The sequence below is a fragment of the Chelon labrosus genome (genome assembly GCF_963514085.1).
Source record: "Chelon labrosus genome assembly, chromosome: 4".
In the NCBI taxonomy this organism is placed as follows: domain Eukaryota; kingdom Metazoa; phylum Chordata; class Actinopteri; order Mugiliformes; family Mugilidae; genus Chelon; species Chelon labrosus.
In genome coordinates, this window is record NC_140340.1 from 20,083,477 (window position 1) to 20,108,416 (window position 24,940).

At 40.0% G+C, this 24,940-nt stretch overlaps 1 protein-coding gene across 1 annotated transcript; it reads left to right on the top strand.

Moving 5' to 3' along the window:
• The first annotated feature begins 16,832 nt into the window (after positions 1-16,832).
• On the top strand, positions 16,833-21,550 carry pnp4a (purine nucleoside phosphorylase 4a). The gene is made up of 6 exons (XM_084542127.1): positions 16,833-17,468; positions 17,936-18,039; positions 18,812-18,987; positions 19,117-19,307; positions 20,802-20,881; positions 21,053-21,550. Exons 1-6 carry the CDS (start codon positions 17,396-17,398, stop codon positions 21,206-21,208), a joined length of 780 nt encoding a protein of 259 aa, XP_084398253.1. The 5' UTR covers positions 16,833-17,395; the 3' UTR covers positions 21,209-21,550.
• Positions 21,551-24,940: the final 3,390 nt, after the last annotated feature.

Sequence of the window (24,940 nt, forward strand, 5' to 3'; positions counted from 1 at the left end):
CAGAAGCCTGAAGGTTTTGTGCCAACATTGACTGGTATTTGGAACTGTTCATAATTCCCTCCACCTTGACTAAGGCCCCCGTTCCAGCTGAAGAAAATCCTCCCCAAAGCATGATGCTCCACCGCCATGCTTCACTGTGGGTATGGTGTTCTTCTGGTGATGTGCAGTTTTGGTTTTATGCAAATAAAATATCTTTTGGAGTTATGGCCTAAAAGTTCAACTTTGGTTTCATCAGACCATAACACATTTTCCAACATGCTTTTGGGAGACTTTAAACGTGTTTGGAAGTTTTTCTTTGTAAGAAAAGGCTTCCATCTTTTGCCACCCTACCGCATAAAACCAGACATATGAAGGATACGGGAGATTTTTGTCACATGTACTACACAGGCAGTAAGTGCCAGAAATTCCTGCAGCTGCTTAAATGTTGCTGTAGGCCTCTTGGCAGCCTCCCTTACCATTTTTTTTTTTTCAATTTAATTGTACAGGTTATAGTCACATTAAAAGTGGAAAAAATTCTGAAATGATTGATTTTGGTCTTATTTTTTTGCAACACAAAAACCTGGCATTTAACAGGGATGTAGACTTTTTATAGCCACGGTATATCTCACCACATAATTTTTTTTATTGTCAATGTAAAACAGTTAAGTTGTATCTTTAGTGACTTCAATCAGGGTTAATATTCTCAGTGTGAACGTAGACAATGAGTTAAACACATCGTCCTCCTCTCATCAGTCATCTCCTCCGGTGTGTTGCATCAGCAGATAATTAAGAGTCAAACTCTTCCTCCCATGAGACCCTAGCATCTCTCTCCCACACTTAACAAAATAAGACACCAGTGCAGTAACACAGAACAGCATTTAATGATCCAGATTGTAATCTTGATTTTTTTTTTTTTCCTGTTCTTTCACCAGCATCTTGTGAACGCAGCCTGATGAGTGATTGTAATGGTCCAGGAAGGAACAGGCGTGGGAACGGTGGTCTGACAGGAAGCAGAAACATGAGAGAAAAAAAAGTCAAACTTCCAGGTAAGAAAATTCAAACTCTGCTGAAAGTATAACATAAAATACTCGCAGGGGACGCTGTGATTGGCCGTTTTGACTGACGAGCAGTTTGTCCTAGCCGAGTCTGTGCTGTGTTAAAGCTCCATGCAGCTACGATGCATGGAGCGACAGAATAACTGAGCATGAGGACATGCTCAGTTATTCTGTTATTAAATTAAAAACAAATAAAAAATGAGTGAATCTAATGCAGAAAATAAATGATAAATAAAACATCAGATCTGTCAAAATGTTCAAGAGAAAAGTTTTCAGCATCAAGACAAGATAAAAACTATTAAAAAAATAAACAAAGTAAATATAGAAGCAGCGTTAAATATTAATTCTTATGTTAACTCTCAAATATGTGTGTCCGTGGTTTTGTTGCTCTCCTGTGCAACCATCAAATGCAACTTGAGGCAATACCCTACACACACACTCTCACGCTCACACACACACATACACACACACGCTCTCTCTCGCCTATCCGCCTCCGACTGAAACAAACAAAACAAACAAACACACACACTCCCTCCATCACCATCCGGCTGCTTTCTGCCGTAACGAGGTGCAATCAACACGCAACGCTGACCAACACACACACACACACACACACACACCCACACACACACACACACACGGAGGCTGGTTGGAGGATGAAGTCAGCCTCTGATTGCAGAAGAGTTACAGAGTGTTGACTTGTTCGTGTGCACATGCTGACCTCATACTGCCATGATGTCACATCTATAACAGTTGCATTAACAGCAGCATCACGAGTAATAAAAAACAACTACAACTTGAAGTTAATAAAAGACAATTTCTTATGGGATTTTTCTTTATTTAATATTTTTTAAGTAAACCCAGAGATAAGGAACTAAACCAAATGCAAACATGGAAGCTACGGCTAAAGACACTGAGGTGGCGTCTGTTTAGAACGTCTGACATTATGCAGTTAAAAATGAAAATATTATCAGCTGGACTGGATATACCAACAACGAAACAACTATCTTTATATAATTTAAACACTCTGGTTGGAGGATTCAACAATTCCCTGCCAGATTTTTCCACCATAAAGCTCTGACACTGAAACCAAATGTCTACCAAATAACTGTTTACAGACAAGAAAAGAAACAAGATAAGATATGAACGGATTAACTATTAGTCAAAGACGCCAAAGACACTTTTTATGTTTAATAAATATTTTGCAAGAGTCTCTCTCAAAACTCTACACACTAGGTTATTTTCTGCATTCAAATGGCAATCATTTTTATTTTACAGTTTTTACTCATCAGCTAACTTGAAACAGGTTGAGGCCTGTGGTACTGCGACACACTGAGCTGATTTTTGCTGGTGCTGGACCACTGGTGAAAACCTGTGGCTCCAGTTTTTGCCACTGGTCGGACGTTTGTCAGCAGAGATTCAGATATTAAATCGGCTGATGACTCGGTTTAGTGAAACGCTGCACGAGAAGAGAAACAGAGGTGATGAAAGTAAACAAAGTTTAAACTAAAGGATACACAGAAGGCTCCTTGTTTTGTTTTTTTATCTGTATCTCATCTGAAATTTCAAATGTTCAATGTACAGATATTTTACCACATGACCGTCTATAATGAATAAACTGTATATGATATAGGCTGTAGTTACTCCTAGCTTCCTAGACTCCCAGCTAATACTAGCTCTTCCAGACTACTGCCACCTGCCGGTATGAAGAGTTTCCTTTCCTTTCACTCAGGTGCAGAATGTGTTGCCAGAAGGTGTGTTCAAGTGCAACTTTTCTGGTCCAGACCAACAGGAGGCAACGTCACAGTCAGCCTTCGTTGTGTGTCTCCGGCTTAATGTTCCAGAAACTTTGAAAATTTTCCATCAGGATCACTTCTTGGCGACATTTCACAATCTCATCCACAGCCGATCTTTAAATATTTGCAGCACATATAAATATAAGCTGTGATTTGAGTGGCTGTCGTGATAAATATAGACCATTTTAAACCAGGTCGCATGCGGGGACTGATTATTAGCATAAACACACTGAATGTTTCAGCAACGTGTCTCCGTTATAAAAGCCCATTTATCTCACACCTGCTAGTTCCTGTGAGTGTATGTGTGTGTGTGTGTGCGCGCGCGTGTGTGTGTGTTCGTTCCATTGGGATCTGTGAAGAATGTCAGCATGATGCAACACACCCACAATCTCCAAAGCGGTGATGGATCAGTGGAGAATTCCTGATTCTGACAGTAAGACAGTGGAGAAGTTCAGTTACATCACTCAGACTGATAACTGACTCCAAACACTGTTTCTCAGACTCGGCTGTGATGCCAGGACCCTGCTGCTTTATTTTGCACCTACTCTGATCTGCTGCTCTAATAAGGAGGCAGCTGTGTGATTATTGTTCACAGTCAGTTTGTTCCCGTCACCTGATGAGAGAGGAGTGGCTTCGAGCCACCAGAGGGAGACAAACTCCATCAGCTCACCTGCTTTGTTCTGCTTTGTCTCCAACATTTAGTGTCTGCAGCAACAAATATTACAAACAATTCAGCTGTACATAAATGTGATTTTACTGAAGTTTAGTTTTGCTGAATTTGTATTTTCACTTACTCACAGAAGGGATAATAATAGATGTAGCCAGGGTCATTCTGCAGTTTCTTCACATTAAAATAATTGATCGACAGCTGTTTTAAACAGATTGTCGATAATGAAATTAATTCTTTAGGTGTCAGTGTTTCCAGCTGGAGTGTCTGAATGATTAGTTCTAAAGACGTGTTAAAATATTTAAAAGAAAATACATAACGCCACTTTACATGGCAAAAATTTTTTTTTAATTATTTTCACTTCTGTTGGACATAGTGGGCAACAAGTTGTCACACAGTTTCTCACTTAATAAAAAAAACGTCCTTGCCTTTTTTTTTTAGCAATAATTATCATTTTGTAATTTTTAAAATATTTCTTTACTTTACAAAAAACATCCCGACTTTTCAGTTTAAAAGAATCTGCACTTACTCTCATTAACTGCTGTATTTTTATCCTGAATATGGTCCTCGAATGATATGAAAATAGAAAATGTACTATAGTAATTAAACCTTTCACATCCTTTACACTGTTACAAATAGTGTCATCTTCATTGTGGTGATAAGTGGCTCAAGCTAATCACGTTTATTTCTAAGGGATGTCCGTTAGCGTGTCCACAGACAGCTCCTGCCTTGTTAAAACAAACAAAAATGAAACCTTGTTGGTTTGTTTTCTCTGCAGTGAAGATGGAGACCAGCTGGAATCCAAACTTGTGACCGTGAGCTGAAAGTCACAAGCCATCTGCAAATATTATTTTTTTCTATGTGAGTGTAGTGAAAAGCTGCAGGCGTGAAGAGTGTGAGGCACTTTATTTTTAGGCAGAATGAAGGGTGTGTGAGCCAAGTGGGAAACAGCTGAAAGAAAGAACTGGAAATCTGATAATCCTGAAAAGTAAATTTAACACTATCTTTTACTTTATAGCTGCTTGTTGGCTCATTCTCTTCCCTTCAGACAGAGGAGGTTACTTGTTCCCCTCCAGTCCTAATGGTAAGACAAGCTACTGTCCAGACAACGTTTTCATCTAACTCTCAATGAGAAAGTGAATAAGTGTTAATTATTTACTGCTCTCGTGAATGAGATCACACTACTTCCTGTTGTGTGTTTCACAATTGAAAGCAGAACAGCAACTATTCTGTTTCATGAAGCTACCGTGAGTCAAGTTTGGTTTATTTCAAGACTTTGAATCACAGAGATCTTATCAATATGAAAACAGACACGTCAAGACCAGACAGTGAGGCTCACGACCATAGAGCAGCAAAAAAAATGTACAGAAAATGTTTGAAAGTGTCATTTGTTGGCTGGAATATTGTGCAGATATGTTGAATTTTACGTATTCACAGTGCATTGGTAAAAGGAGACTTGACTCTTTTTTTCTCTTTTGATTGATCTGGTTTGTTGGATTTATTTTAACCCCCAACCCACAAAGCTGACCTGTACAGTTCCTGAACCAAGTGACATACACAAACATAAAATATTATGCGAATTTAAAAGTTGCACTTCCTGAAACTGTGATTGTCTTAGTGTTTTCACTTGTGTCTAGTTACGTTCCTTGTGTATTAACGCTGCCTTCAAAGGAACTCATGTGCTTTTGTGTACACTTATGAAGTCATATACACAAAAGCCTCGACAGACGTGAGAACAACACTTCTAGGCAGCTGTTAGAAGCCACCGAGGCTAACAGTTAGCAAGCGAACGACCAGGTAATGTAATGTCAGAAACAAAAATGATCAGCTACCTTCCTAATATTGTGTAGGTCTCCCTTGTGCCTCCAAAACAGTTGTGACTCAACAGAGAATGGACATGGACCTTCTGAGGGTGTCCTGTGGTGTCTGGCAACAGAATGTTGTTAATGAGGGGCCTCTGTGGATCATCCCACAGATACTTGATCAGTTTGGGATCTAGTGAATTTGGAGGCCAGGTCAACACCTTGTGCTGTTTGTCATACGATACGATACGATACGATACAACTTTATTTGTCAGTTTGTGCTGAAATTCTTTTTGCATCCCTGGGCAGCTCATTTAAGGATAATAAACAATACATACATGTAAGACATATAGTTTCACGAGAGCGACACGTGGACATACATGTAGGACATAAAGCATCAGCGGACAAACATGAGACTTAGCCACACATGACAGTATCAGCAGACAAACATGAGACATAGCCCCAAATGACAGTAACAAGCATGCCATTTCAACACTTGAAGGCATTACATCCATGGATAGATATTGCACTAGGTCTTAATGTTGCTGGTTTAACAAAAGGATTGATTGATGTATGAAGGAGTATCTAAGTCTGTTGCGGTTGAAAGAGGGAACTCTAAAGCGCCTGTTTGAGGGCAGCAGCTGATATTCTCTGTGTAGAACATGTGAGATGTCAGTGGAAATATATCTGGCCAGCCTGAGCATGTTCTTGTTGTGGGCTTCCTGGAAGAGGTGTGCTACAGGTAGCCCAATGATCTTTGAGCAAATTTTAATATGATGGTATAGTTTTGCCTTATCTTTGACTAAAAGGTTACTCAGCCAAACTGTGCTACAATAAAGCATTACACTCTGGATCACTGATGTGAAGAACAGAGAGATTATTTGGGTGCTAGATCCAAAGGATCTTAATCTCCTTAGGAAATAGATACGCTGTTGTAACTTTTTGCAAGTGAATTCTATGTGCGAGGTCCATGAGAGGTTATTGTCCATCATAACACCCAAGTACTTGTAGGTTGGGACTTGATTGATTTCTGAATTGTGAATCTTCACTGGAGGCAGTTAAAGATTTAGTGGTTTTCCAAAGATGATTTCTTCAGTCTTCATCGTATTAATGATGAGTGAGTTTTTATCACACCATTCGACTAGCCAATCAACCATGCCCTGGTACAGTGTATGGTCCTCGGATTGAGTGAAAAGGGTCACTAGGGTGGAGTCATCAGAGTATTTTAAAAGGTATTGATTTGGCACATTGGTAGTGCAGTCTGAAGTATACAAGGTAAACAGCACAGGGGAGCTTATACAGCCCTGGGGGACTCCAACATTGGTGGTGTTAGGGGAGGAGAGTGTGTCATTTACTTTGACTAACTGGATCCTGTTTGTAAGAAAAGAAAAATACCAGTGAATAAGGTATGGGTTAATCTGAAACTTAATCATTTTAGATAAAAGTATATCTGGCTGGATGGTGTTAAACGCGGATGAGAAATCAAGAAAAAGAGCCCTAGCATAGGTTTTTGGTTTATCAAGATGTTTAGATAAGATGTGAACCAGTGTAATTACTGCATCCTCTGTGCTACGGCCTTCTTTATATGCAAACTGGTATGGGTCCTGATACCTCCCCAGCTGTCTATTTAGATGTTGAACTATGATCCTTTCTAGTGACTTCATAATTACCGATGTGAGGGCTATTGGCCGATAATCATTGTATTCCTTGGGGCAATGTTTTTTGGGGATTGGCCTGATGTGAGATGTTTTCCATGCCAGTGGTATGGAGTGTGCAAGGGGCTAATTCCCTGGCAAAGGATTTTAAAATGAGTGCACTGCTGTGGTCAGGCCCTAATGCTTTCCTTGGGTTGTTGCGCTGGAAAGTACCCCTGACCTCCTCCACAGTTATGTAAATTCTGTCAATGTCAGAAGGTTTAATGGTCTTAACTATGTTTACACATTCCTTGAGGTGGGCAGAAGAATCAAAACGAGAGAAGAAATCATTTAGCTCATTCGCGAACATATATTCATTACCACTCACAATGGTTTTATTTGAGGAGGACATCCCAGTCATTTGTTTCATATTGTCCCAGAGTCTTTTGGGGTTTCTTTCTTTGAATGTCTTCTCCAGCTGATTTCTATGTATCCGTTTAGCTTCCCTTAGTTTGTTTTTTAAATCCCTCTCCAATTGTTTACATTTGATGGTATCCTTGTTTTTAAAGGCCAACTTCCTTGAGTTTATTATGTCCTTAATGTCCTTAGACACAAACCTTTTATTGTTGGGATAGATTTTTATTCGTTTAGTGGGAATCATTAATTGTACACAGAAATTAATGTAGTCAGTGGTGACTGTAGTGGTTTCATCCAGGGAATTCTGATCATGAAATAATTCCCAGTCAGTCAATTCAAAACATGCTTTCAGCGTCTCACATGCTTCAGGAGACCAGCATCTGAGTTCTCTTTCTACTGGTTTACAGCGTTTCAGTTTTGTTTTGTAAGTTGGAATTAAGTGAACCACGTTATGATCAGAGTTAGCAATGGGAGGTCTGATTTTAGAACCATAAGCATTTTTAACATTCACATAGCATTTGTCAAGTATTCTGTCCTTCCGAGTCCTGTTTTTAACCATCTGACAAAAGCCAGGTAGTACAGCGTCCAAGTGACAGTGGTTTAAGTCCCCCACCACTATAGCAGGTGCGTCCAGATGTTTTTGTAGTAATCCCAGAACCTGATCCGCGATAGTGGCTGCAGCCAGCGCGGCCTTGCCGCTAGGTGGAACGTACACCACAAACAACAGTATGCATCCAAATTCACGTGGCAAATAGAAAGGTCTTAATGTCAGGCAGAGCATTTCAACGTTGGGATCACATAGCGCCTCTTTAACAGTGAACTGGCGACACCACAGATCATTGATATTTTTCATGTTTTCTGAGTTGTTCCTGAAGCGTTTTTGGGTGTGTGCTTGTGTCAGGCTGCATCTGGGGATGGCTGCTGCCATCAAGGAGTGTCATTGCTATGGGGTGGGGGTGCATCTAGGTGGGTGGTACTTGTCTAAGTAACATCCACATGAATTCTAGGTCCAGCAGAACATTTTATTGTCACAAGCAGTTTTAGAAATAGGCGCCTAAATTTAAAGGAGACCACACCTGACCTGATTTCTTCAGGCAGATCATTTTACAGCCATGGGCCCTAACTTCGAACCCCCTGTCCCCTTTTATCCAAATCGTCGTGAACTCGGATCAAAAATGACCATTTACGACGTTATAAATACCACTAGAGGGCGCTGTTCACGTGGACTCTTCTCATCAACATGGTAAACACTACGCTATTTGAAGGTAGTATTCACCCTTGTCTCCTGGTTTATTACTAGTTTAGTTTTTAGCATCTTGCATTTCCACCTTGGTCTTGCCTCTGCCAGCTCTTTTAGTTTTGTTAACTAAAAGACTCCTCAACTGTATTTCATTAAAGCTTGCATTTGGCTTTAAAAACCAGATTGTTGTGTCTTGCATTTTGATTTTCCTTTTAGTGAATCGTAGCTAACAACACAGACGGATCAGGTCATCAGTGATACATTGAGGATATGACCAGCCCCTCCATTACCATACCATCCATGACCAGCCCTTTCTATGACCAGCCCCTTTGTTACATTGTCCTCAGCAGCATCTCTCTGATTAGTGTCGGCCGTCCACATGACACAGACTCTGATCAGTCAGTGAAAGAATTTGTATGAAACATTAATTTGATCTTTGAGCCCTTACCGGGCACACCAACAAGTCACACGTTGTCTCCTTTGATGATTCTTTGTTTCCTGTGACAAGCTGAAATCATTGATTTTGGAGACGTTCAAATACCAATTTACTGCCTACCTGCTGCACATTAAGAAAACTCATGTGAGCAGTGAAAACATACACATGGAGACTCATGAACATTAAATTACACAGCACAGCATGTGTCTTGCTACTAATGTAGGTTTAGAGCTGCCTTCAGATAGAACGCGTGATGTTGTGGTTGCTGTATGGGAAGACCTTATGAAAATCTTGTACTTAGAAGGATGTGAATGCCACAACAGGAAGAGTTTGCATGTGAAAACTGTAAATATGACAACTATGTGCAGGCAGAACATGTCAGTGCATGACGAAAGACTATTCACCTAAAATTTCAATATAATTGCTTAGACATCTCAGGGACTTTAAACTTCAGTTTCCATGCGAGTCAGAAACAAAATGAAACCTTCATCCAACCCGTTTGTGGAGCAAAATCATCCAGCAGACAGTCTGAGTCAGCACACAGAGAATCTGAAATATCCACTGACGGGCTGAGGATTTTACTCACTCGCATCGTTTTTAGGGACACACGTCAGCCTGCCAAGAGTTTGAATGTTTGTCCTGTTTACACAGGGACAATAAAAAATAATCTGTAGATTGTGTCTCCAATCACTGACATTGGTAGTTTATTAGGAATGGTGTTTTTTTTTTGGCAGTTTAGGCACATTGTGCAGTTTTATGACATGACCCTTTTTATTTACTAGTGAGTGACTGTGTGATATCAGTTGTTCGGATAGTAAAGTAGTGACCATCGATTTTATTTGTAACTGTTTATCACCAGAACCAAGTGTTTTTCCATTTTAATTCTGTCTGTTAGCATGTTGATAATTAATGTTGATAATTAACACCAAACACAAAAATTAAGTATAAAAGACAAAGCTTGTTTTATAGTAATCTAGTTTAAATGTGATTAAATAGTTTGCTAATCACAAATTGAATTACATTTATCATATTTCAACAGAGCTGACAAGAGGTGTTTGGGGTGGATGGTGGGTGCACAAAGCAGGGAGTTTGAGATCACTTCCAGATTCCCATCAGTGGTTGGATATAGGCAACAATGCAGTGAAGTTGAGGTTAAATTAGATTGTGTTTTGTTTCTCAAGTCACTGTGGACATTTTCTATATATTTATTTTCGTTTTTTTGTTTTTTTTTCTTTCTAGATTTGTTGTTGTCTTTTATGTTCAGGTGTAACCTGCATGTGTCATGGTTCTGTGTTTTGATTCCTGTGTTCATGTTTTGAGTTTCGTTCATCTTTCATGTTTAGTTTCCTGTTTTATTTTGTTAAGTTCTTGGTTTCCTGTCTTGTGTCCCTTCCTGTATCTTCCTGCCTTCATGATTGTCCTCCCCGTCTTGATTGGTTTCACCTGTTTCTCGTCACCTTCCTGTCCTGTGATTTCCCACCTGTGTAATTGTCTGCCCAGCTCTGATTGTTTTCACCTGTGTCTCCTCTGCCCTTGTGTATATATAGTCCTGCTTTTCCCTTTGTCCTCGTCATACTGTTTTCTGCTGTTTCTCTGTGTTCCCAGTGTTTCCAGTGTTTTCGATCTCTGGTCTTGTGATGTTACATTTTTGTCTTTTTGAAAGTTTTGATTTTTGTTTTTGGTTCTCCTGCCGTCTCAGCAGCACTTTGTGTTTCCTTTTGTGTAATTTAATTTAGTTTTTGACTACTTCTGCCTCATCGTATAGTGTCCAGCATTTGGGTCCTACCTCACCTTGAAAATCCATGACAGCATGTCAATAATGGCCTCCACTCATGGACCACAGATTAAAATGAGCTTTTACGTCAGGGGTGTCAAATATACAGCATGAATTTGCAAAGTGCAAAATACGGAAATTACGTAGAAGATGACTGGGACGATACATTAAGTATATGGAATGTCCTATGTTCAACATGGTTCCCAAATGTACCATTTCCTTGTGGCGTTATGGTATGGACAGGTGTCAATCTGTTTGATTAGCCTTTTAGTGATGTTCAAGTTAACCTACCGAGACCTATGGGGCTACAGTGGTTTTGTTAATGTATGAGAGACTGAGCTCTCACGGGTAGCATAGCTGTATATGAAGCTAATCAGGCCTATCTGCACCCAAGAAAGAGCTGGTATAATCATGCCACTATATTGTATCTCCTGTTGTATATAAATCGTTAAGAGTTCACAGGGTTTATGAGGCTGGTGCCACTGGTTTTATAGTTAAATAAAATGTTGACTGAGAATGTCTGCATCAAATCTTATTGTAATCCATGCAGCAGATGTTGATGCACGTCAACTGAAACTACAAATATCGGCTAGACCAGAAGTGAGGGGCTCGCTGGAGTCCTTAAGGGCGTATTCACACCAGGAAGGTCCGTTAGTTCACTTGCTTTGGTCCGGACCAATTTTTTTTTTCTTTTTTTTTTTTTTAGTGCGGTTCGCTTTCACACTGTGATTAATTGCAACCGGACCAGAATTTATAAACAAAAACACATGTGCTAAGGTCGTTCAGCCATTGGCTGGTAAACGTATAGGCGGGGTAAAGAAGGAAGCCAAATGTCCCACGTAAATAGGCTACAATGGAGACTTTGCGTACTGTAGGTCTACTTGTTATTATGCTAGCAATATGGTTTATAAACTTACAGCTTGTGCTCGAGCGTCAAGACCGTTTGATGCAACATGAGTTTAACTATATCATGCTCGTTATTTTGCAACGGCTCATCTCTACCTAACCTACCTGCGTTTGTTTGCTTCACGTGTCTCTCTCTGTTGTGTGTGTCACTGGGCTATCCTACATTTCCCATAATGCGCGAAAACTACGGGAAACTACGGGAGCTCGTCAAATCCAAAAAGGTAGATTTTTGCAACTTGGGTCGGATCGAGGTCGGGCTGCTTTCACACCATAAAGGAACCGCACCAGGGTTCGGTAGGAACCGCTCCGAGACCACCTCCTCAGCTGGGTCTCGGTCCGCTTGTTTGGTCCGCACCAGAGTTCGAGTGATTGTATTCACACCAGTCAAAAAGGTCCGAACCAAGCAAGGAAACGAACTTGAGTTCGTTTTAATCGAACTAAACAAGGCAGGTGTGAATACACCCTTAGATTCATCCTCTGGACACCATGAATGTCATCATTCATGCATTCTGTTTAGTAGTTGTTGAGACATGTCAGTCTGAGTCCAAAAGGCATTTCTGGCATCCCAGATGCTGCATCAGATGTTTCCCACCATCACCCACAGCTCCATATGTTTAACAGGTCATAGGGTTGATATCATAGTATGGGGATGTCTCTGCATGGGAATGTAAGACGTAGTTTTAGAGAACTCTCATCTCCTGTACTATTTAGTGCACATGAACGCAACAGACCTTTTAGGCCTTCTCATGCCCCAGAGCTGAAGCAGCAGGAATAAAATAGGCAGCAGCGTCTTCTCGTACGTCACATACGCCTGAGAATGCCAGACATCTGAATGACATTTTAATAGACGCAGTCACATTTTTCACATTTTGACTGAGGTGAAAGGAACGCAGTAATGCTGAGCCTTCAGCTGAGCATTAAACACACAAACGCAGCAGCAGCGTCCAGAACAGAGAGCAGCAAAGAAAACTATCAGTAAATAAATTCAACATGTGACAGAAAAACTTCAAGTCAAGTGACACAAATTTATCTGTTAAAGCCTTGGACAGGAACAAAGGATTATTTTTTCCTGTTGTAGGTGAGTTATTTAAAACTTAAAATGAACTCAGTGATGTGGAGTGGAGAATTGACCTCCAAATAAAAAATTCATACAGGTGCCATCATTTTAATAATATTAATAATCTGTGGTCCAATACTCACTGCAGTGGTTTTACTTTAAATCATAATATCGACCGCTTTTCTGGATCAGTCTGGTCAGCGTGCTAACTGGAAAGAGTCACGGTTTTCAAGAAAACAAACATATCAACATTTTTAGTGATTTGAGAACGTTGCAAATCATTTGTGCCAGAAAAGTTAAAATTTGATGAGCATGAAGTAGTTTAATTCATAAGTGCCATTATCACGCTGAAATATTCAGCTGTAGTCTGCATAAAGTTCATAATAAATTAAATCAAGATTTATTTTTGTACAACTACTGGGATAACTGTGTATTATTTTTGGAGTAAATAAAAAAACTGTTCCTCTGTTAAATCAGCAGTCAACAAAGTCTAGCCAACACATTAGCATGCATGATAACATGCTAGTCCGACTGTTGCTTTCTTGAAGCGGTTTCGTGTTCATGTAGGAATGTCACGAATAAACACCATATGGACTTTTGATTAGGTCTGAATTCACGAGTGCACACAACTAACCACGAGACCACATCTGAAGGCAGCTTCTAGTGCATCTCACATCATATACTGAATAAGACTCATTCATTCATTCATTAGTTGCCAACAGTATTGCATCAACATTTACTGTTAAGAAAGAAAGCCGTCTTCATGTATAATGTATATTTTTCCTCAGTGTGACAGTAGTTCAGTCTGTCTGCATGTCTCTAACCACCAGCTGTCTTCTAGTCATTAACCTGATAACCAGCTTCCACATGGTTCCTGTTTAATGACACACACACAGGCACGCGTGAATAAATGACAGACAGGCAGATTTTATTGTTCTATTTTCAGACGGAAGAACATAATCAGAGTCAAGTGACCACTCATCGGTTAGTTTTGGTGAGTATTTGGTTTGGCTTTGTGTATTTTTAAGTGGATTTTAAATGAAGTTGTATTTTTTATATATATATTTTTTTCATTTTGTCCTTTGAAGCTTCAGACTTCAGGAGTTCAGGTCATCATTTGTTGAGTTTCAAAGACTAGCTGTGGGACTAATTGGAAAAAAGAAAGGGTTAAAGTTCACTTCCTGTCAGTTCACCTGGTTCCAGTCCAGCTCCGGTCATGGGCCATCAACCCCACATGAGCTTGATTAGCAGCAGCTGATCAGAGTGGCAGCGGAGGAACATGTGAGGTGTGTTAGTGGTCATGAGACTCCATGTGGAGTTTCAATTAAAACTGAACTGACTGACGAGATGCTGCTCGTTTAAGCTGCCACATCTCTGGGTCTAAGACCTGACGGGGTTCAGGTGGACGAATTTAACTGAGCCCATTTATACACGTTTTTAATTGTGATGCTAAATGAATGAACGTAACTAAATTCAATGTACTATATTTAAATTAACATCAAACTCTGTAAGAAACTAGAGGTAGGCCTAAACCTTCAACCACTTCCTAACTGAATACAAGATATACGTACAATATAGTTCGTATTTTTCACTGTGTTTAGCTTTCAATCGTGAATTTTTAAAACACACCAGCACCTAGAAAAGTAAAATGTTTGTAATAGCACAAATTAAAGTCTGTCTGTATTGTTTATAAAATTGCATGAACCTTATATGACATCCCCAGTGTCGTGAAGAGCGGTTTTGAGGCTCTAGCTGTCTTGTCAGAGGCTGAGTTAGCTGAACTCCTAGCTTAATTTAAAAAGAATTAGCAAAGAGGTGGAGTGTGAGTGGAGCTGAGGCGGGCGGGTCATTCCCAGGTAGAAAGCAGCTAAGCTGTCACTCAAACCAGCCACGCTCTTAATTATACATAACTTCAAGTCTTGATATAAATGAGCAGGCCAGTGTTTTTAACCAGTCTGTAAATACGTATATTTCAGCTGTAAAGTTGGACTTTTTAACGCACATGTCTGTGCGGATTGAACTGGCATTTCAGAGCCACCCTCAAGTGGCCGTTGTAGGAAATGCAGTTCTTGGCACTTGGGGTTGGCTTCTTGTTTCAGTTGTGGATATTAACAGGACAGAGAACATTATTAGCCACCTTAGCAATTTTGATTCAGGTAAATGGCAGCCATCTTTCAGTCAGTATCTATTTCTCCTTAATACATTCAAACCTTGGAGGACCTAAACATCATGAAGCTGCACTATTCTGCTCTTAAACTTACAAGTAATGTTTGTAATTATTTGACTAAAACATGACAACAAAAAAATACACTAGATCACAAATACATGCTAAGAGACACTGATTTGGGTTTGTTTACACCACTGTTCTGGTCACACATGGAAGATTGCACCCTCCAGGGGGGCGCTAGCTGCACTGTAGAATGATAAACATAAGTATGTGTAATTGTTTTCCCATCCATACAGCCTCATACTGTACATGTAGGCCGTGTTTAAGATCATGACGCAGCCATAATATGTATTCTATAATATAGTTTCTATATTTTATTTTATTTTATTTTATTTTATTTTATTGATTGATTCTGATTCTGATAACTGAGTCTGTGTGCGCTAAATATTCAGGAATTAACACTGAGGTAAAACTATGTTACTGTCAGCGTGGGTGTGCTTAAACAACAACAATAAAAAACTACACACACACACACACACACACACATTTCTACAACACTGACGCCATTGGCTGCTGCTGATGAATGGAGGAGTTGTTGACCAATCAGGAGCATGTGACCGGTGAATATGTAGACCGGTCAGCATCAGCCGGCCGCACTCTCACTGTCTCTTTACACACAAACACAAACAAATCTGTCGTCATGCACAGCAAAGAGCAGATCAGGTAAGAAAACGTCTTCATCACATCTAGTCATCTAAACTTTAAATGTTATGTTGGATTATAAGTGATGTTTAGGTTTAATGTTTACTGTTTCATTGCACATTTTTGCTGTGTCATTTTCCAAGCTTTGAAAATATAAATGTATTGATTATTTCACAAGAAACAAATCCGTCTGGTTTGTTGTTAATCAGATAAGAGCTCCCTGTTACGTTCCTAATGTAGGATGCCAAACAGACTTGGTAATATTTATTACTACAGCTCCAAGTGTGCCTCAAACCATGTGGCATACATGGTGGTAATGAGATTTACAAAACAAAATCCCGGTCAAGCATTCATTAACGTTTAGAACAATTATTGTAAATGAGCCAGAGTTAGCATTGTATTCTAATTCTCACCTGCACCTAAAAACAATGTTTTCCTGATGCTTAGAATGATTTAAATACGTTACCGACCTTAAGTGCCGTAAAGAAACAAAAGAGGTTTTACAAAAAGTAATATGATTTACCTGAACTGATGAATATTGCCGTAGAGCTCAGTCTGTATTATGAAGTGTGGAGACTCTACTTAATGGTCACAGTCCACAAAATCGTCCAGGACATAACCTCTCTATTTCCACTGAACTACATTATTGATCCTAAGCTGCTCTGGTGTATGGTTTGTATTTAAAGTCCTGCTTTCTCCAAACCGTTGAACCAGTCCTTTAAGAAACAAATCATTTATGGCAAGATATTTGAGAAACAATCTCATCATTTTGCTTGTGACTCGTCTGCTTCACATTTTCCCACATTTTATGCAAATAATTTCTGTGCCATCATACAATCAAACCAGCATTATATCATTTTGTAGCGAAACACTTAGAGACATATAAAGACGGACAGGTCAGGTGATCAGAGAGGGTGTAATTGACCTTAAATTATCTAACCAAACCAAATACTAAAGTTATTTTAGACATCTGATACACTGCCTGTGTAAACTCATTGACTATCACTGTACATTTTTATCACAGACTTTTTTTAAACTTGCAATAACCGCTTCATTTTGGTTTGCTTGTTGGACGCAGGGAAAATGTGTGTTTCTTACAGAACACTGACATATCATCTAGATAGATTGATTAATAGATTCATAGATCTTGTGTTCACAACTTACCATGTTGTAACCACAAGCTCAGCGTTTGTCCACCTGATGAATGTAGGTCCGAAATTCACTGCCTTTTAGCTCAGTTCTTGGTCCCTGTACCAGCTCCTTAAGGGAAATATTTGGCCTTTTCTCTGCTAAATGCTTCACTGTTCACTGTTCTTCACCATCTCCCCACAAGCTGTGCCTGTCTGCAGTTTGGTGCTAAGGTGAGACGGTGAGAGTCAGTCGGCAGGGAGCATTATAAAACGTATTAGTTTATTTATGAGAAAAAGAAAAGTCTGATCTAGTTCAAAATAAATGGTTTGGAACTGATCCAAGGTGATTTAAAGCAAAATTGGAAGCGTGATCATCCACATAACAAGATGAAGAAATGTAATATGTGCTGATGATGATGATGATGATGGTGATGCCTCATCATGTGACCAGAGTTATCTGCTTGGTAACACTGCTGCTCTTAATATTAATTCCATTATTTAAGAAGGAATTTCCTCCTGTCTTTTTCCCTCCGTCTCTGTAGTCACGATGAATACCAGAAGACGGCTGATTGGCTGAAGTCTCAGACGAGGCACCGCCCTCAGGTGGCCATCATCTGCGGGTCCGGACTGGGCATGCTCGCTGACACCCTCAAGTGTCAAGACTCCTTCGCTTATTCTGACATACCAGGCTTCCCTCAGAGCACAGGTACCCTGGAAATACTGCTTCATTTTAATACCAACATCTATATTATTATGTATCAAAGCTGACAGTATAGGTATTATCAATCAAAAGCTTTGATTCAAAAGTGTAAAACCTTTTACAATAGTTTCGTTTTTTGATTAATAGTTATTTTTTCACAAATCATATTTCAGTTAGAAGCTGGTGTTTTCTGCAACACAGACTAAATTAATTAAGACCACTGCACTTTTGTAGGCGGCGACATTTACAGGATGAAAATCTGTCTTAATTTATGCAGTGTGGCAAAGAAACAGAACAAACAACAACGTTCATGAATATTAACTGTTGGGACATTTCAGCCTAGTTTAGCACAAAGACAGGAAACAAGAGGAAACAATCCACTTTTTTCCACGATCCGACTGTAAAGGCCTGTGAGGTAATTACCATCACTATAGCTGTTCTTCATTGTAATCCTGACTATGTGTGTGTTGCAGTGCAGGGTCATGCTGGCCGGCTGGTTTTCGGGGAGCTGAAAGGGAAGACCTGTGTCTGCATGCAGGGTCGCTTCCACATGTATGAAGGACACTCACTCCTCAAGGTACGCACACACACACATTTAGATGTCTGTTTAGACGTTACATAATGCATTCCTTCCTGAACTCCTTCCCGAGCCAGATACAAATATTAACCCTAAACCCAAGTGTGAAAGTATCAATCCACACAATTAAGTGTTTGTTATATTCACAAATTAGCTTGTGATTAGGAGCTGCGCGTCTAACTAAATAATTAATACCCACAATAAACACAAATACGTTTGTGCATGTACACACTGCACAAACACACACACACACACTTACAGTGAGCTGATTAAACAAGCTTAGTCATGCAACATGAGACCAAACCTGTACTATTGTGTGCGTGTGTGTGTGTGTGTGTGCGTGAGAAGCAAGCTCCAGTCTTGCATGAGTTTGGTCACATGCAGCCTTTTAGCAGACTGCTCAATACTGCTATTGTTTCCTTCTATATAACAGAGACAGAGACACACACACACCCACACACACAGACACACACACTGACTCTTATGTGTCTCTGATAATACCTGACTCGCCCCTAGGTGGCACTCCATCACAACAACAAAACCACTGAACGAACACAAGACACATTTTATACTGGAGGAGAAAATGTAGTAAATCACATTGATAAGTGGGTTATGTAACTCATCTTTAGAAGCAAAAATGTTTTCAAATAACTGAAGAAAATCATGACGAACCACCGTTTCCATGACAACAAACCTAAACAGGAGGCTACTTCTTCCCAAGAGAGAAATGATGACTGCGGTTGTGATGAAATATTGTCTTTTTATCCATCAGACGACGTTTCCGGTTCGAGTCTTCAAGCTGTTGGGGGTGGAGACTGTGATCGTGACAAACGCTGCCGGCTCATTGGCCGATGGCTTCCAGCCTGGGGACATCATGATCATCAAAGACCACATCAACTTCCCCGGATTGGTTGGTCTGAACCCGCTATGTGGACCCAACGACGACAAGTAACACAGATTGTTGTTATAATGTGATGTTTTATGCTCATGTTTTAAAGTGTTGTTATTGTTCCTGCGGCTTTTGCTTCCACTGTTTATCATGTTGTTTACTGTTGTTGTTTTTTTTGTGGTTTACAGGTTTGGGCCTCGCTTCCCAGCCATGTCTGGTTGCTATGACCAAGGCCTTCGTTCCCTAGCAATGGAGATCGCCAAGCAGCTGGGAGTGGGCGAGTTCATGCAGGAGGGCGTTTACGCCATGGTGGGCGGTCCCAACTTTGAGACCATCGCTGAGGCCAGACTGCTGCATCGACTGGGAGTGGATGCTGTTGGTACGATTGACACACACACAATCAAGACTGACATTACTGTTAGTGGCTCCTGAAACCGTATGGTCCACTACAGAAACGCGTCAGTTATTTCTTACTATTGACTGTATATAAAGAAAGACAAACCATCCATGAAATCAATCAAAGGTTTCCAGATGAGCATTCATAGGTTTCCAGATGTGGCACCAAAGAGTGTAAGAAAAGTGGACGCCATGACAGTTCCTCAAAAGTGAAGCCAAAGCATGTAGAGCTCCCCCTGGTGGCTTACTGCAGTTTATGTGCTAAGCTCCACCTCCTCTATGTTAGCGGATGGGACTTATACCAGACTAAAACACTAAATTATTTTTCAAGGATAGTTTCTGTCATTTTAGGGAGTTATAATGATGCTGATGTATGTTCAGGTGTTAATTTTTTTTTTTTTAGAAAAGTTTAGTTTTAGTTATAAAAATATGTGACATCATGATCATTGACAGTTGCCACTGACAACTGCTCTGTGAGGGTAGGAAAAAAAGAAAGAAAATTAAGTGCAATGTTTAACATTTCCTGGTAGAGCAGGGCAGTATTGAGCAATGATCACTGAAAGCAGCCACGCCCTTAATTTTGCATAACTGTCAGACTTCAGTTAACATAGAGGGAGAAATTATCTACAGGCCAAAACATATTTATTTGTACCAGGCTGTAGGATGTTTGCTTCTCCTGTAAAGTTGGACATTGTAACATGTGCATCCATAGGGACTGACTCACTTTTAGAGACAGCCTCAAGTGGCCATTACAGAAACTGCTGCTTTTGGCACCGTCTCTGGTCCACCTTTAGTCATACCAGCACTTGGAGACAAAAATGTACAGTTTGTGGTGCTGCAGGAAAGATTATGAATTCATTCAAATCTAAGGGATTCATCTCCGGGAGAGTAGCAATGAGATTTGATGGACCTTTCCTATTTCAAATTTGTAAGCTATAGTCACTGATTGGTAATAGATGAACACTTCAAGTAGTTATAGTAGTGTGCACATCCCCACCGGTGAGGTGCAGGGCAAATGTAACTAGAACTCAAAAAAGGAATGAAATGCCTGCACTCTACTCAAAACTCCCATATATTTATTTGTGTTGCAACTAAATTATCATTATTGTGGTGAAACTGTATATGTACTTTTAGCACTAATTGTCTTATGTGGTGACACATGTGTGAAGAATGAGGTGATACTTAGGCCTTCAAGGCCTTGGTAATAATCAGTATGAATGGGCTCAGCTGATGAATGATCAGCTGAGCAGGTATATGCTCTATATATATGCTTGAGCCACTGCTGTATACCATTTGCCTGAAGAAGACCCAGCCGGGTCGAAACGTTGCAACACAAATAAATATATGGGAGTTTTGAGTAGAGTGCGGGCATTTCATTCCTTTTTTGAATAGATGAACACTTAACAGAATCAACAATCTAACTCTATAGTAGTTGAAGTATTATTATAAGAAGCTCCGCTGTTTGGTTTTTTTCCAGGAATGAGTACGGCTCCTGAAGTCGTTGTGGCAACTCACTGCGGTCTAAGAGTCTTTGGCCTCTCTCTGATCACCAACAAGGTAACACACAGCTTTTATATTCAGCAATCTGTTGACAAGGGTTGATGGACTAATTATTCAGCTGATCAATACAACGGAACCTGCAACGGTCCACTTGAAATATGTTTGGTTGTTTGATCAACTGGTTGACTGATTGATCAGGTGACTAATGTATTGATTGATTTGCGTCAGGTGGTGAAGAGTTACGAGGACACGGAGAGTGTGAACCATGAGGGCGTCCTGGAGGTCGGCCGAATGCGTTCTCACACCGTGCAGCAGCTGGTGACTGAACTGGTCAGCAGGATGGAGATCAATAACAATAACACCACCACCAATAATGCTGTTTGAACACACACACATACACACATACATACACACACACACACACACACACACACACACACACACACACAATGTACATAAGTGACTGTTGTATTCAGAACCATTTTTAGAGCGCCCCCCTGTTTCATTTCTCATCCTCCTTGTGTTTTTTATCTTTGCTGTAAAACGTTATTTATATCATCATGGTGCCTAATAATTGTCTATCAGGGTGAATCAGAATGTAAGTATTCATTTGTGATATTTAATATTGAACCAAAAAAATAATATAACAATAAATGTTGTGTTTTAATGGTGCTTTAATATAAAACATAAGAGACAAAGATTTGTTGTTTTTTAAATATTATTCTCTTGTACATTGTTCCTGTTGAATTATTGAGTCGAGTTTTTATTTTGTAAAGGATTTTACTGACTTCCTGATCCATTTAAATCTGATTAAAACATGCTACGCCTGCTGTTTCCTGTTGAGGTTGGTCAGCGTTTCAGTTTGTTCAGCTCCAGTTTGTCCACTAGATGGTGCTGTTATAAACCGTGATCATTGCATTTAAATAAGGTTAAAGTTTTGTTTACTTTTAAATTTACATATCACATCCATTCACATTGGAAATGATTTTATAAAAGTAATTAAAGAAAGAAATTGAGCAGGTATGACCTGCAACGCCTCTGAAAGTCATATTCCTTTACCTAATTTTACCTTAAATATTTTAAAACTCAACCACGGTCTGAATTAAAAATGTATCTGGATTAAGGACAGAATGTTTTCTTTCAACTTTCTAAGAATGAGGGTTAAAAGTTGCTGAGCATTTCTGAACAACAAAGATTTTTTCCTTCAACTACAGAATCATAAACAGGTACGTTAAATCTGCTTGAAGACAAAAAGTTTTACGCTGTTCTTTGCTCTATATACTGTAGATGTATTTCACTGGAGGTTTGTTAAGTGCTATAAGTTTGAGAGCTGCTTTATAACATTATACCCATAACAAAGCAACCAGAGGAAAATGTTTCTTGTACAGAATGTGAGTTTAATTGCTGTAAAGACGAGACCTTACTGCCAATCACATGATCTTCATCAATAAACAAATTTTATGCTTGTTGTGGGACATAGGAAGTGTTAAAATCAGAATTTTTTGTATATTTTTTTAACTTGTAGCATTGCTGTTGTCAATAAATCTGCAGAACTATTTTTTTATAGAATAAGAAAAGTAAGAGGGATCCTTTCTCTGATTTAATTTTTAAATTCTTTGTCCTGTTTATATATATATATATATATATATATATTTCGATCTGAACTGACAGACTGTGGCAAGGTGGTTAGCACTGGTGCCTCACAGCAAGAAGGTCCCGGGTTGAAATCCATGGGCCGACTGGGCCTTTCTGTGTGGAGTTTGCATGTTCTCCCTGTGTCTGCGTGGGTTCTCTCCGGGTACTCCGGCTTCCTCCCACTGTCCAAAGACATGCTCATTGTTTAGGTTCAATGGTGATTCTAAATTGGCCGCGACACTTCACGGGACAAGCGGTTACAGAAGATGAATGAATGATCTGCATCAATAAACAAGTGTTTGTCGCTTATCATGGAAGATAGCAGTTGTTGAGGTTAATTTTTACGCAGGACATTGATATCCAAAGACCATCTGTTGTGGAAGATTGTTTTCTCTGCAGCTGATTCCACGGTCAAGAAACATGCCTTAAATAAACCTCAGGGCTCTACTTTTTTCCCCCAAAACAGCTGTCTAGTGTGAAGAAGCAGAGCACATCGCTGCCCCGTGCTTTTCAGGCATGACAATGATCCGTCAGCTGAGCTTTGACCTCTTCGTCTTGTCCCTGCTGGTTGTGCTGCTGGTTCTGATGGTGCTGCTGCTCCTCTGCTGGGTCCTCAAACACAACAGAAACAGGTAAAATAATAATAATATTCATTCATTCATTCATTCATCTTCTATGCCCGTTTAGTCCTGTTAAGGGTCACGGGGGTCTGCTGGAGCCTATCCCAGCTGTCATCGGGCGAGAGGCAGGGGTACACCCTGGACAGGTCGCCAGTCCATCGCAGGGCCACACACAGAGACAGACAACCATTCACACTCACACTCACACCTACGGACAATTTAGAATCACCAATGAACCTAATGAGCATGTCTTTGGATGGTGGGAGGAAGCCGGAGTACCCGGAGAGAACCCACGCAGACACAGGGAGAACATGCAAACTCCACACAGAAAGGCCAGCCGGCCCATGGATTCGAACCGGTGACCTTCTTGCTGTGAGGCATCAGTGCTAACCACCTCGCCACTGTGCCGCCCCCAATAATAATAATAATTATACATTTTCTTTACAGTAATATCAACATCAATCCAAAGTCAATTCAGGTTATTTTGTAGGAATATTTTATGTGTAAAAACTGCTCAAATTTAAATGCTCCTGATGTTCCTGCTCAAAAGTCTAACTCTGCCTTTAAAATAATCAAGATAAAATAGACATTCACCACACTGTGTAAAAATATTGGGACAATGGCTGACTGAAGCCTCTGTTTGTGTATTTCACATGCAGCAGCTACATAAGATCTGTTAACCTTTAGTGAACACAATACCTGATATTAACCGTGGTCTATACAGAGCTTAACCAGGGGTTTAGAGCTAACAACAAGGAGAGTCTCCTTGTAGAGCTACTGTCCCAGCTAGAACAAAGGCATCCACACTACCTTGACTTAATTTCTTTACAGTGGAGGAAAGACTATTATTATTATTAGGTTCTTGTGACTATTAGCTCTGGATTTCAGCTTTAGTTTTAAACAAGTATGTAATTTTATAAGTCAGATCTGACTTAAATACAACAAAATGTGTAAATCTGAGCAGAACAACTGCTGTCCAGTGCACTTTGCATATTTCGATGCAGTGGCAGTGACAAAAATGTTGCCTCATTGATATTTAAGTAGAACATGATGCAGTGTTAAAAAAGGTTCAGTCAGCAGCTGAAGGAAGGAATATTGGACCAGTCAGCAGAAACTGTCCGTAAAGCTCATAGTGTGCAATTGTCCACGTAACAGATCCTGTTTCATGTGTTTCATTTCTTCAGCTTTTACCAATGAGGAGGGTTAAAGTTTCGATGATCAGCTTCAGCTTTTTCGCTGAGAAAAGAAGTGAAAACAATTTGCAAATGCCACAAACTGATTCAGTCTGGATGACTGAAACCGCTCTAAGAAGAAGAGCACATGTGACAGGCTCATAAGGAGTGCTGGCTCTGTGGTAGGGGCAGAGCCAGAGTGATGTCTAATACCTCCTGGCTGACAGGCTGCTGTCTCTGCCCTGCTCCATGGACAGGTTAAGGAGGGTGTGTTGTCCTCAGGCCATATGGCTTTACAACATCTCCCTGTGAGGATACAACTGGACTCTGGCTGCAAAAACCTGACTGTGTTACTTTTATATATATATTTTAGACACACTTACAAAGACATATATTGACACATACACACAGTATATCGCATAACTTATATAGCTTACAAATTATGTATTTTATGTATTTCATATTATTTATACAAGGGTATCTTCCTCCTGTCTGTGTAATCATGGCACTGGCACATACCAGTCTATCTATCTATCTATCTATCTATCTATCTATCTATCTATCCAGAAATCTCACAGAGCTGCAGATCTCAGGAGGACAACCATGTCACCTACTAACTGTTAGGACCAACCCAGACCATGCCAGCCAGCTGTTGGACCAGCTGCTGGACAGAGTCTTTCTCCAGATGG

Excerpts from the sequence above, each read along its gene's own strand:
- pnp4a (XM_084542127.1), top strand. The coding sequence starts at position 17,396 with ATGCTCGCTGACACCCTCAAGTGTCAAGACTCCTTCGCTTATTCTGAC. Across the intron at positions 18,040-18,811 it reads AAGGACACTCACTCCTCAAG|ACGACGTTTCCGGTTCGAGT; the intron begins GTACGCACACAC and ends TTTATCCATCAG. Across the intron at positions 20,882-21,052 it reads TCTCTCTGATCACCAACAAG|GTGGTGAAGAGTTACGAGGA; the intron begins GTAACACACAGC and ends GATTTGCGTCAG.